We start from the raw sequence: 15,113 nt of genomic DNA, 5'->3' as shown, positions 1-15,113 counted from the left end.
CATGAATCTGATCTGAGAGATGCTCCGATACATGCATTTCACCAATATCCTTGTTCATCAAGACTGTAAATATGTGGCCACATTAGTAGAGAAAAACTGAACAAAAGCAACCATTATGGAATGTTGCTGGACTCAACTCATTTAAAAAAAGAACTTTTACAATAGCATATTTATATAATTCAGAAACAGACACTTGTGCACTCCAACCTCATCAATGGTCACAGAATAATCAGGTGGACTCTGCACTCCTTGCCAGTTCGCAAGATTTGAGCACATTAGTGATCACAGAGTACATCAGAATCAGACATAAAAACATCCTGACCATGTTAAACAGAACACCATCTTCTAGGAAGACACCTGAATATGGACGCAAGGGTACCTTGGCCAAGTTGCTTGGCACAAGTGCACAAGGCACTGAAGGCAGGAGCATCATAGTGAAAAGGTGATACTGCACCCTCTCAGAAGGACCATAGAGAGCACCTAAAAACAAGACAGTGTACAATGAGTCTGCCCTGGGTCTCAATTTGTATTTGGTGCCACTCTACATGTTAAGATCATGACAAACTTTCAGAATTGTGAAGTTCAATCAAGGTTTTTTACTTTTTCCAGAAAATTGTAATGGTAACATGGCATGTGGATTATGTCTACAGAGCTTTCCCTGGATTCCTCCATCCCTGGCTGTGATGGTGCAGGGTCTTGGTGTGTGCTCTCCATTTCTAGGAAGCAATCTACACAGGACTCTGTGTATTTTTCCATGACTTTACCTCCCTCTTTCAAGCCTGACCACCTCCATGACTTTATCACCCTCTTTCATGCCTGACCACCTGGCTCCTACAAGCTGCTCCTGCTTCTGCCTTTTCTTTAGTGCTGCAGCGCTGCAGTGCCAGAGCCCTTGCCTGCCAGGAGCCCGCTGTCGCCTTGATCCTCGGCTTGTCAGAACTGAATTGCAAAATTAATCCTATCATCGCAGAGGAAGCCGTCAATAGCTAGAGCGTGACGGGATTTATCAAGTGCATCCTTGGTGATGAGAGCAGACGCAGTACTCTGGGAAGCATTTGCTTTCAAACCTCCATACAAGCACTCCAATACACACACATACATGAACACACAACTTTGTACACAAACACAGAGTAAGCTGAGACACAGATGAATGATGTGTGTACATACACATATGCATAACAGCAGGCACGCTGATTCACAGCCAAATGTGCTTGTACATGCATATATACAAATACTGCATACAAACACATAAAGTAAAGCATATGAATATATAGAAACAGAACACAATACAGAACAAATGTCCTGTAGATTGAGATGCACATGTATATACTGTACATGCACTTACACTCACAGAAGTACATACAGTATATAGATACATGTAAAGTACAGCACATCAGACATAATGGTATATCCGTGTACACAGACAACACAGACATATGGAAATGTGTACATTTACACTATTGGCAGACACATATGCACACAAAGAGCACTGCACGTGAAATACACAAAGAGAAACACATTTTCATATGCACAAAATAAAAGCAAATACAAACACAGATGCATTTCCATGTACTCATAGTCCAGCTTAGCAACACTCATATGCAGATGTACAGTATATACATACACATGGAGACTACTTGCAGACTCAAGCATATACAAACAAAGCATTGCACATGAGGACATAGAGACGGACCTGTACATGCTGATATGCATAGATGAAACACAGCACACATATCCACAAATACAAAAGCATGCTCACAAACAGACATAATGCACACACAGATGGATACACAACATACCATCACATAAACACAAAGTTATTTACCTATAGAAACATACAGTACATTTGCTCACATGCCCCAATGCACTGCTCAAAGACTGCTCAGATGCTTGCACACAACTATATGCATAGCACTCCCATATCATTTTGGACACAATTTCATAAGAAGGCTACTGCCTTCTAGCAGTTGTGTAATTAGCGCACCCTAAACCCCAAACCCCCTAAGTAGCATGTACTATGGAATTTCATTGAAAGGCAGCAGAATCTCATCCTTCAGTATAGATGACAGGTGGTGGAGGCTGGTTATAGATAGATAGATAGATAGATAGATAGATAGATAGATAGATAGATAGATAGATAGATAGATAGATAGATAGATAGATAGATAGATAGATAGATAGATAGATAGATAGATAGATACTTTATAAATCCCAAGGGGAAATTCACGTACTCCAGCAGCAGCATACTGATAAAAACAATATTAATTAAAGAGTGATAAAAACGCAGTGCAAGTTAAAAAGTGCAAGGTGGAGAGTGAGAGGTATAACAGTCAATAACATTGTATAATGTTACTGTTGAACCCCGACCCCCCGTGGAATTGAAAAGTCACATAGTGTGGGGGAGGAACGATCTCCTAAGTCTGTCAGTGAAGCAGGACAGTGACAGCAGTCTGTCGCTGAAGCTGCTCCTCTGTCTGGAGATGATACTGTTCAGTGAATGCAGTGGATTCTCCATGATTGACAGGAGCCTGTTCAGTGCCCGTCTCTCTGCCACGGATGTCAAACTGTCCAGCTCCAGTTATGTCCAGTTATGGCCAATCATGTGGAATATCCTTAGTAAATCTCCAGACTCAGATCTACAGGCATTTGTATAGTGAGGCTGAAAAATGGTAGAAGACATGTACTTGGGGCTGGGTAGGATGTAGAAAGTTAGTGACCCATGGGTCCATGAACACACTCACCTCTTTAAGTTTCTTGGCCCAAGGCTTCTGTGCTTTTCGGAATCCGTCCTCAGCCTCTTTAGTTTCCTTGAAGCCTCCCATCATCTGCTTGTGGTATGCATCTTTCTGCCAGTTCTTGACCTTCTCCAAGTCATCGGTGAGGAGCCCGTTCTTTACCTCTTGATGCAGCTCACTGACTTTGTCTGCTTCTGTCATCATTGCAATCCAGGCTTTCTCCAGGGTGCCATACTGAGGACCTAATGGTGTGAGAGAGAGAAAAGGCAGCTTCTGTTTGAAGTCAAAGCTAATGGTACATTGAAAGCACTACATGCTGCACTTTCTATCTGATTAAAGAGTGACAGCTTTTTCCAAAAAGAATTGTATGTCATCAACAGGGGGCCAAATTCAAAGGCATAAAAAATGAAGAAGAGGGTAGAAAGAAATAAGTGATACTGGATGTCGTTACACAGTGGTTCCCGCTTTTAAAAGCTGAAGAAACACTTGTACTGTACATTAAATTTTCAAATTCCTTTGTCTCACTGAATGAATCCATTTAACAGGCAGCTACAAGCCAAGGGAGAACAGCGGGGGATAACAAATCCCTGTTTGCTAACTTGCAATGTCAGTAAGGAGTATAGGGGCACCATAGGTGGACGGACCTAATAGATGAATGTGTGAAGACGAAATTGTGTTGGGAAAGGGAGCCAAACACCAGGCAGGTCAAATAGTGATAGGAGACTGTGTATTCTGGGCCAGTGCTGAGGAGAAGCCACCAGTGAAAGGGAAATGAGTAAGGTAAACCCAGCACTGGACTTAAAGGGTAGCACTGTGGTGTAGGCAAAGTGGCATACACAAGAGGAAAAGGTGAGCTGTTACACTCCAATCTGGCATCACAGGTCATTAAGGAAATTTAAAGAGCCGTTGGAAGTGCACTGTTAATGAATATTAGCTCACTGTACGATATGTCCATCCTTCCCTTTTCTGAATTTGCTTTGTCAGTTACTAGGAATTATGAAGAACTGGAATCAATACTCAAACATTAGACACAAGGAAAAAATAATCACTAGTTCAAAGCAGGTCACACTCACACACATTCTGCACATCCACATCTACTCATACTGGGCAAATTTAGACCTTTGAATTAACCTAACATGCTCATCTTTTGGATATGGGAAAAAAACAAAGAAATCTGATGTTGACATGGCAAGAATGTGCCAACTGTGTATAAGAGTGACCATGCCTGGAAATCAATGGCATTTCCCTGGAGATGTGTACTAACCAATGAGACAATGGGGTATGTTATTATGAACATCGCTAAACATATCACATTCCATGAGTGCTTCAGTTTACACAAAATATATCCAGTATTCATTCAGAAAAGCAGAAGAGAACTAACTGAGATCAGCCAAGTGGGCTCCAGAAAATAACTCTTTGCCAACCATAATAATAACCAATATATATATACAGTATATATATGGATAACTCTAGATACTCAATGAAAGCCAGAGATACTAAATCGCTATAAAGGCCCAAGTGACACTTTTAAACTGATCACATGTGCCTTTACCTTGATCTGATTTTTCCAATTGTGAGGCTTACCTGCAATGACAGTTTAATCTTCCACAATCATAATATACTGTAGGCACCTCAAATGAATAAAACAACCAACTTTCAAGATGTGGTATGTTACAATGGAGCACCTTTTACCTTTCTCGACAAGCTGCTTCCATCTCTTTGACCAGTCAGTCAGCTGCTGCCCATAGGCCTTTTCAATTTTGGCCCGCTCCTGGATGCAGTTCATGAGGTCATTGCAAAGTCTGTGCCCATCGTCAATCCTTTTCACTGCTCGCTTGTAGTTGCCCACCTGGCCAGGAGGATAAAATGTATAAAAGAGTGATGATAAAACACATCGACTATAGGCTATCTGCTCAGCTATTTCCATATTTCTACCAATATTACTACTGATACAATAAAAAGCAAAACAACAATATTTAAAGGCATTATACTTAACACCATGTGGCCACACTCTCAGGAAGAAGGCATACAAGTTCACCATCTCATCAATATCAGTAGAAAATTACAAAAGGAAATGGTTCTCATTTGCATATTTCGGAGTTTTTCACGTCTGCCAGTGTGTCTAGACAGATGAGGGCATATCAGGTAAGAGCAATCATTTCCTTATTTGAATGGAAAAACACTAACCAGTGTTACAGATCTGTGATGTACAGCTGAAATCTAAAAGACATACTGTACTTTTATTTAAGAGCCTTGTTTGAGAAGAATTGTGTAACACATCAAGTTTAAAGTATTGATGTTTTAAAGTCAGTCATCATCCAACCCGCTATATCCTAACACAGAGTCACGGGGGTCTGCTGGAGCCAATCCCAGCCAACACAGGGCGAAAGGCAGGAACAAACCCCAGGCAGGGTGCCAGCCCACCACAGGGCACATACACACACACACACACACACACACACACACACACACCAAGCACACACTAGGGACAATTTAGGATCGCCAATGCACCTAACCTGCATGTCTTTGGACTGTGGGAGGAAACCGCAGTACCCGGAGGAAACCCACACAGACACGGAGAGAACATGCAAACTCCACGTAGGGAGGACCCGGGAAGCAAACCCAGGTCTCCTTACTGCGAGGCAGCAGCGCTACCACTGTGCCACCATGCCACCCATGTTTTATATTATAAAGTTTTATTCCTTTCACCTGGACTAAATGCAATATTGTCATGTGGCACACTGGTACAGTGGGTAGCACAGGAACTTGATGGCTATTGGACCCAGTGCAGTTTCTGACTATGGAGCCTAGATCACACCCAGGAGCCTCCAGTTTCTTCGGAAAGTGTAACTGGTTGTATCATTGTGTGCTAAGTATGCTAGATGACTGCTTCCTACACCTTCCCGACTTGGTTCTGCTCTCTGCCTTATGCTGCAGGGACACCTTCTGCATTTCCAGGCAAACAGGGACTAAGGGATGAAAACATCATTGGAGAGCAAAATGTCCAAAATTGTTTACCCTCTTAGATTCCATCTACAGCTGCTGGGATTCTAAAAGCAAGCCTTGTTAAATGGCATGCTTTTATTCTACTGTCAAAAATTGTCCTTCCCTTTCCCAGCTAATCTGGTCTGGTCTCGGAACAGTCCTTTATTCCATTTGCTGAGGTCACTTCAGTTGTTAGGGGAAAACCCTTGAATCAACAGGAAGGCTTTCAATACCAGCATCCCCTGGGGGCTATACCTGCATAGTGCCACTCAGTAAAAAATGTGTTCAAGGGTCACCCACCCAAGGAAGATCAGATCAGATCAGACTCTCCCACCCCTAGTCATTTATATGACCTTGCCACTAAACTGTGTACATTGTGCAATAATAAATAAGTATTTTGTTTTATACTTTAAATGGTTATGGTTATGTAGTCATTTTCAATATATTTATATATTTACAGATAGAATTATTTATAGACACTTATTATTACGCACTATGCAAAGATAATCTTCTTCTTCTTCTTTCGGCTACTGCCATTCGGGGTTGCCACAGTGAATCATTAAAATTGTTGTCCGCATATTGATTTGGCAAAATTTTACACCAGATGCCCTTCCTGACATAACCTTCCCCATTTATCCGGACTTGGGACCGGCACGAAGAAACACACTGGGATAATAATAAGAGTCATTTTTTAAGCTACAAGACTAACCTTCTTTAAAAATGTAACCATCCTGAGACAAACTACAAAACAAGCCAGAGCTGAAGGTGTTTTATACAAGATCTTTTATACAACCAAGGACTTGTCAGAATGTTCTGGTTACCCAGGGAAGCAGAGAGAAGGGACGTATAAGGTATGGCTTTTATTTACTCCATTAAATACTTAACTAATATTTAAATTACATACTAACACCCTTTAACTCATTGTTTTTATGTGATAATGGCTTCACATCCAACTGTTGTCTTCTTCCATCCAGCGGTTCAACTTTTCTTCAAACCAAGTCACCTTGTTGCAGATGAAGTGCCACAAACTGGACCAAAAGGCAGGTGCCCCTGATGCTCTAATGTGCTGCCTTTCTCTGCCTTCACAGCTGTTTGTTAAAGAAGTTAAATCAGCTTTAAAAGTCAAGCTAAGTGCTAACTATATGTTAAAACGCTAACAAGTATAATTTTAATGCTGAGTTTGCCCACTTACAACTCCAGAGATACTTTGAAAATGATATTATCTGAAAATGAGCAGGAAAGTATCAAAATTTGAATTGCATTAATATTACTAAGTTATTTAATAGAATAGAAACATACTGACAACAAGACTCTTTTGGCATCTCGCCATCTACCAGTATGAAAATCTCAGTACATAAATAACTCGACTGCAAAGCAAGGTTGGTACAAGGAAAGATTTAGCAGGGGGCATGGGACTTTCAGAAGGGGGCTTAAGCACTAGATAACAGTAACCAGAACTTCATCCTGCAAAATGAAAACCCGCAGTATCACACTACAACAAGCCAAAGGCAGGTTGTATCAATCAAAGGTGTGTAAGGGGGCACCAGTAAGTGTTCGAGCTCACGCACAGAGAAAACCAACACACCTACATTATTATTGATTCACAACAAATTTGTCTAAGAATGCATAAGTAAGAGACTTATTGGTCAAGAACACCACATTCCTTGGTGTACACCTGGCAATCAACCTTACTTGGTCAATTAACACAGCCTCCATAGCCAAGAAGGTGCAGCAGCATCTTCACTTCCTTCATCAACTGAAGAAGGCAAGCTTACCTCTCCTCATTCTCACCACACTTTATAGATGCACCATTGACAGCGTTCTGACCAACTGCATCACTGTCTGGTTTGGGAACTGCAGTGTTCATGATTGCAAGGTCCTATAATGGATAATACACACAGCAGAAAAGCTCATCGGTACCACTCTACCCTCCATTAAAGACATCTATATTAACTGCTGCATCCTCAAAGCCTACAGCATTGTGGAGGACAACACCCACCCTTCCCATGGTCTTTTGTCCCACTTTCATCTGGCAGAAGGTACCATAGCATTTGAACCAGTTCTGCCAGGTCCTGCAACAGCTTCTACCCCTTGGCTGTTCAGACTCTGATCTCTGTGCTCCACTCTCTACTGATCTGCTACTAGTAGTTAATTTACATGCAGTACATTTGTTGCTACTGTTGTTTTTTTATCATTAGGTGTTGTTACTATGTATTTATTACCTATTATTAATGTATTATCTATTACAGTATTGTAGAGTTCTGTACTTGTCTGCACATGTCCAATGTTTATGGATATGCTGCACTGGGGTCCTGGTAATGTTATTTTGTATGCTTCTATGTATGGATGGTATGAAAATAAAGCCATTCGACTTAACTTGACACTTGACTATAGCAAACAAAACTTCATGCTACTTAACATAATGCAGGAGGATGACACTGTAACTATCCAAACTCCAGACATATTGATCAAACACGTGTTAAGGCGGCAACTCATTTGCTTTTTGTTTTTATTTTTTTTGTTGTGAGTACATTTTTATTCTTGCTATTGAATGAAATTTACCTAAAATGGCTAGTTAGATCAGTTGAACTTTATCCATATTACGGCATCATTTACAGCTCATAAAATATGGAAAAACACAGGGTACATGATGTAGTGTCAGTGCTAGGTTATTTTGTGCTCTAGGCCAAGCTTATTAGTGTGCCAACTGACTGTTTGGTAGATAACCTGTGTGGCTGGGTTCCCCCGTGCCTTATGATCTGAGCCCTAAGTGAATGCCTAATTCGCCTTAATGGTGGTGGTGACCCAGGGTACATGATGGGAACAACACAGACTTGAAGATTTTACTGATCTCCCCACTGTGAGCTGCATCAGTTTAATTCAGAGCATGCAAATAATTAATCAATTTATAAAAACAATGAACTAATTTTATTAAATGATTCATTTAAATTTCATTAATATAAAGCATCAATTAGCTGTGAGCATGTAATTCATTTAGAGCATCAATTAATTTAGAGCACCTTCCTTATGCACAGTTGACTGCCTGTCTTTGAAGTAAAAAGATTGCACAATTTTTGGCACACATTCTATAAACACATTACAGATCACATTTGCTGCACTGAGTATGATGGCGCACATATAGGTAAGGATACAGAAGGCCATTTCTTAGTATATTTGGGAGGCACTGCTCATGCTGGTATTCACCGGGCTCAGTGATGTGGCATTGTGACAATTTGTAAATTAACAGGCTGCTAGTTTAATGTGACTCAAATGAAGGCCCTCAGCCTTCTTGGTACTCAGAGCTGTAAAAATACAGCCACAATAATACAATATCTGCAACTACTAACTTGCCTTGTAAGATAACATCTGAAAATATAATGAATATAGTGAACATTTACTATATCTGGTATTTAGTTGAGCATCTCTAGCTCTGTACTTCCATCTAAGACTCTGTCCTTCAGTATTATGGCAGCTTGTGAAAACAATGTTGATGTCAATCAGTATTTAATTAGTACATCGCATTTCATGGTAAGCACTGTCACTAAGTGTTTCAGAAATCAATGACTACCAGGTAAATGAATGTGTTTAAACAAAATTAAGTTTTGGAAAGAACTCATACACAGCCTGTGCAGTTGCCAAGGTATTGATTTATCTTTACTTAATATAGCACTTTTCAGAGTATGCACTCTCATTGAGTGTGTACAAGTAAATGACCACTGGATAAGATAAAATGTGCAAATAGAATTAATTTTGGAAATATCTTCTACATAAGCTGTACAGCAGCTAAGGAATCAATTTATCTTAATTTTATGTAACAGCTTTCAGAGTAAGTACCATCACAAAGTGATCTGCAAGTTAATCGACATGGGGAAGCAAAACATTTCCTCACGGCTCTTCTACATGAATAGTACACATAACAATCAATCTTTAATTATATAGCACCTTTTATTATGATAAATTACTTTGAAATGCTATGGATGCTGAGAACAGGAAAGAGTTTTAGCTGAATAAATTTTCACAATCCCTGTCTACGTGCATTAGATGAATTTAAATAATTGAGCCAATACTTATTTTTTACAAATATATGCTAGAGATGTTAATGAGCATTGCCTTGCTAGACTGGCACTGGTATTTGTCAGTTGCCAGCACACAATGGGAGCATAGCACCTCTCCTCTTCTGTGTGAAATTCAGCTGCCCATTTCCTTTCTTCACAGCTGGATTTGTACATCGCCATTCACCTTGGGAGGATTGCAGGCAAATACTTGGATCAATGACTGATTTATTATCCCAAGGCAGTGCTTATTTACTGTAACCATTGGCTGCTCTGCAGCTGGAGATGAGCTCTGCAGCACCAACTTAAGAAGTCAAAAGGCTCCAGATGTTATGCATAATGATGAGCTGCCATGTCTCCAATTAAAAATGTCCATGGGGCATTAGCATTTATATTACCATGGCAACTGGTGGCACTTAAATGGGAGGCAGGAGTACTTTAATTCATGCCATGCAAACACATTAGGACCACCTTAAGTAAGTGGGGGGGGGGAGGCTTCATAGATACCTCAGCAAGCTTGGATTGGATATTCAATAAGGGGGGGTGGAGAGTGGGGGGGTCATCATGAGTCTCCGCACATGCAGTTATGTAACAGCTGAGCCGAAGGTTGGGGGGGGGGGGGGGGGGGGGGGGGTCTGTTGGGCAGAGGAGGAAGGTGCAGGGAGTGAGGGGAGGGGAGTCCTGTCAGCACTGTAATCTGCGCTGTGCTGACGTGCCTAGGCAGCAGCATCTTATCCCTCCGCTGGAGCATAGGAAATTGGAAAACAAATGAAAAAGAGAGAGAGAGAGTTAGAGAAAAACCACAAGAGTGCTAAAGCAGGAAATCACTGTGGGTCCAGCGATTCACCATCATGCCATGATATGATAATTCATGCCAATTAAAGATGTTGCCAGAGAAATCCAAAAGGAACAGAATGGAAATTCCTTTCTGGACTCCTCACATGGGAGGAAATCCCAGGTCAGCATAAACAGCTGCTGATAAAAGAAGTCAAAGTCAAAGATCACAGGCAGTACCAAGGGACCAAAAAAGTCGATGCATCTTCTTATTGAAGCTCCTCTGCAGCTAAAAGCCAGAGTCACTATCATGGCCATCTCACATTCCCATATGAATGATGACAGCGAGTGGAGGATAGGGATTAACAAGGATTTTATGAAACAGAAAAATGATTTCATGTGGCTGGAAATTGACTCAGATATCGCTGACTGCAGTGCAGATTGCATTAAAAAGTGAAAGTGCTTCTTCACTTGTGCAGAATCTAAGACACCAAAGACATGTAGGAGGGAGCAAGTTTACTTCATCCTTGTGACACGTGACAGGATCTTTGATTTTTTGAGCATAGTTCTTCTGAGCAGCATCTAGCTAGGAAAGAAACTGGCTAAAACAGTTCCTACAATCAACTGAAAAGCAAGCATCGGATGCAATGCAGGAACAATCCATGGACACAGTGCCAGTCCATTGCAGGGCAAAAAACACACACATGATTGGGCCACTTTAGCAATGCCAGTTCACCTAAGTGTAATCAGGATGAAGTTTAGTAAGTTCAGTACAAATGTTTTAACATAGGCAGAGGGGTAGTGCAGAGCTGTCGTTCCTGCCTCACAGTGCCAGGTTCTGCATAGTGTTTGCATGTTCTCCCCTTGTATTTTTGTATTTCCGTATTGATTAGTTTCAGATCACTCCACATGTTCTGTAATTCATTTCTCAGACAGAACACTTTACAATGCAAACAAGAATACAATCTATGTGCACAAGTGAAATAAGTAAAGATGCATCACAGCAGATTTGCTAACCCTCAGGTTCAGAACAATGAGCAAAAGCATCTGGGCTCAGCATCCAACACAAGTAAACATTCACATGGTACAAATGGAAATGTAATGAACATCCCTTTGCAGTACAGAACCAGTAACTGAAGGCCTTGTTACCTCCCAGAAGCTGTCTGTGATTTCATCTCCGCCAGTGGCTTCATCGTAAGAACCTGACATTTTCCTGGATGTGGAAATGGAGGCTGGGTGCTATGGTCTGCTCTGAAGTTGGGATCTTCATGCACTGAAAAAGTGAAAGAAAAAAAGTAGTAAGTGCCTCTCTCCGAACAGAGCTGGCCAGAGGTTATGTAAAAATAATCAACTTTTATTTTATAGAGTGCCCTTAATGGCAAACACAATGAAAGTAACGGGTTAAGATTAATCATCTCCAGTTTCATGGTAGCCCGAGGTAGGTGGCATTCTGTCAGGCATTCAAACAAATTCATATTAACACAATGCCATTCTTGATGTAATGGTTAGTTTGCTTTTCTCAATATGTTTAAATAAAAAGTGTAGGTATAACAAAGAATGAAAATGCAACCTTCTTAGTGATTTACTTTATACTGCTGACTTTTGATCAGATTCTGAATCCTTTGCCACCTCTCAGTATTTTATCATCACATTTCCAAATAAGCGAACATAGTGGTAATAATCCATCCATCCATTCATCCATTATCCAACCCGCTATATCCAAACTACAGGGTCACAGGGGTCTGCTGGAGCCAATCCCAGCCAACACACGGCACAAGGCAGGAAACAAACCCTGGGCAGGGCGCCAGCCCACCACAGTAGTGGTAATAATGAAAATTCGAATTACAAAAAAAAAAATATCACATTCAGAAAGATATTCTCAGTCTTTTTTATACAGTGTGCTTCTTTGTGCTTACTATTCCAACATTATCCATTCATCCATCCAATTTGGTAACCTGCTTACCCAGTTTAGGATCGAAAGAAGGTGGGTGCCAACACTGTACAAGACCCCAGTCCATTTTTTTACATTCTCATTCATACCGCACCAATGTAAAGCTGCCAGTGCACTTCATGTACATAATTTTAAAATGAAGGAGGATAATCCAACATGCACACAGGGAGAACGTGTAAAATCCACACATACACTGACCAGGATTCAAAGACAAAATTCTTGTGCTGTGAGGCAGACATATAAAACCCTGTATCACCATTCTTCATATTTCTATAACAAACTACTTTATGAAAATAAGTTACAACAAATAATGAGAATTAACCAAAATTATTTTATTAAAAATGTCAGTAAAATAACATTTTTACTTTATACTGTATGTTGCTGCATATTGTCAGTAGCACAATAAGCTACTTTAATAATTAAGAAAAGGTCAATAAGCTGTGATCAATAAATCTGCTTATTCTGTTACAACAAATAATGAGCATTAACTAAAATTATTATATTAAAAATGTCAGTAAAATAATATTTTTACTTTATATGGTGCTGCATATTGTTAGCAGCACAATAAGCTACTTTAATAATTAAGAAAAGATCAATAAGCTATGATCAATAAATCTGCTTATACAGAACCTTTTCATTTAGACTAATACTAGATGTTGCTTAACAATGCATTCAGTATTTTACAGATGTTTATACATTTTTGTTTTTGGATTTATAGTGCCAAAGTGCACACTGTCACAAAGTTCTTTGGAAAGCAATTGTTCTCTTTTATACAGCTTGTTTTCATACTTCCACATCTCAAATCCATAAACAACATTATAAGTGAGAATGAATCGAACAACAACTCACAGCTACACGCCCCTGCAATAAAGTGAGGAATCGATCTCACTGTACGCCCGCCCACTGAAGGAAGGTTAAAATGGCCTGCCGCGCTGAAGACGTGTTGGCTCCTTGCTGACAGCTTTGATTCCACTCTCTTACTTCACACAATTTGCGATATTCCTTTTCATTTTCCAGGTGATGTGAGGCTGCGTCCGGCAGCTTGGCAGGACAAGACAAGCACAAGCCTTGGATGCACTCTACTCCTTAGCCATATAAGGAAATTGAGTCTGACTGAGGCCCAGTGGGTAATAAGGTGTTGTTACTCAGTAACAGGTAGTGACAAGAATGTGCCAGCCCTTCTGCCACTTGTACAGCTGACATGAGTCAAAAAGAAGAATACCACACCCATTCATTACACAGGTAATAGTCCAAACAACATAAAACTATGCATCATTGGAGATCTCAAAATAAAGAAAAGGTAAAAAATGACAAAGATTACACAAATAACCAAAAAATGTGCTGAGTATGTAAAGCTTTCTCAGTTGGCTTCTTTATCTTTGGGGTTAGCTTGATCAAGTTTTATTGGGTTCAAAATCTATTTCCACTCCATGTCAGTGTGTAGTATGCACATTCTCCCTGCAGGTTTTCCTCCAGTACTCCAGTTTTCCCCCCAAACCTTTAAAGAGGTGCATGTTAGGTTAATTAGGGATTTCAAACTGGTCCCCTGTGAGTGCGAAAGTGGGCCCTGCGATAGAATGAAAACCTGTCCAGGGCTGTTTCCTGTCTTTCCCTGGATTGGATTAAGAGATTTTGATGATTTTGCATTTTGCAATGAGAAAGAAGTCAGAAGCAGGTAGAAGTTTTGGAGTACCACCCCAGTAACTTTGTTTAATTGAACAAAAATAAAAGAAACGACCTAAAGGAACTGATGTAAGGTCAGTCAGTCTGGGTTTCTTGTGCTATCTGAGCATCTCTGGCTCTTAGTGGACTCAGGTCCAGGTTGGTATGAAGATGCCACCTTTCTGTGTAGTGGCTTGCCCAAAAGGGTCGGGGCTTGTTCTATATGCCATGCTGGGCAGGAGCTCCCTCACTTGGTTCTGGAGAAATACAAGATAACACTAACAACAGTGTCTCCTTTCGCCCTGGAGTGGTATTGCTGATGTCAGTTGAACTTCTCAGGGGCTGCCACACGCACATGTGTGGCCGTGTTTTAGTACATCTAAAGGGACCTGTAATCATGAGGTAACCCGATTTCATCATACATCACACAGACATGCCTTTCTAAGGTGACCCACTGCGAAGCAACTGGGTAAGTGAGTGGTAAAAGTGATGGAGTGGCATGCCACCTAGTGGCTATCGCCTCATCCTACTGAGAGAAGCTCTGGCTACTCGCAACATTAAAATGAGCAAATGGATTAAGAAAATAGATGGCTAAGTCGAGAATTTTCTTACTGCAACCAGTATTAATACTAAAGATCTTTATAATGCTAACTTACAGAACACTACTATCAGAAATAAATGTATTTATAACAATACTTGCAGTCCTTATGTACAGTACAGTTGTTACTAAAACGACTGTTCTAATTGTAATACTAATGATAAAAGCTGTAATAAATGTCTTCTTTGTTTTTACTAAAAGTCCTTCATACAGTATGGTTCATAGTTATTTGCAATGACCAGAAGATTTAAAAGGTTGTCTGGTCACCAGTAAAAAGTGCTGGATATGCCCTGCCCTGAAAAATATGGTCTAGCATCAACAGAATCAGAATCAGTCATGGTAGATGTACGGACTTG

General features: G+C 40.4%; 1 protein-coding gene across 4 annotated transcripts in view; it reads right to left on the bottom strand.

The window, feature by feature from the left end:
* The window catches only part of pacsin1b (protein kinase C and casein kinase substrate in neurons 1b), a 218,516-nt gene that overhangs the window by 26,730 nt on the left and 176,673 nt on the right, over positions 1 to 15,113 (bottom strand). For 2 of the 4 annotated variants that reach the window (XM_051924657.1, XM_051924658.1), the window contains 3 exons: positions 11,696 to 11,819; positions 4,428 to 4,584; positions 2,742 to 2,977 (listed from right to left, as the gene is read on the bottom strand). In XM_051924657.1, coding sequence (XP_051780617.1) covers positions 2,742 to 2,977; positions 4,428 to 4,584; positions 11,696 to 11,755 — 453 coding nt within the window. In that variant the 5' untranslated portion in view covers positions 11,756 to 11,819. Of the gene's footprint in view, positions 1 to 2,741; positions 2,978 to 4,427; positions 4,585 to 11,695; positions 11,820 to 13,346; positions 13,599 to 15,113 lie in introns of those variants that run through there. The other 2 variants (XM_051924659.1, XM_051924660.1) reach the window with 2 other exon arrangements.

The sequence above is a fragment of the Erpetoichthys calabaricus genome, chromosome 3, assembly GCF_900747795.2.
Source record: "Erpetoichthys calabaricus chromosome 3, fErpCal1.3, whole genome shotgun sequence".
Taxonomy (NCBI): Eukaryota; Metazoa; Chordata; class Cladistia; order Polypteriformes; family Polypteridae; genus Erpetoichthys; species Erpetoichthys calabaricus.
This window is presented reverse-complemented; position numbering and strand designations above follow the sequence as displayed.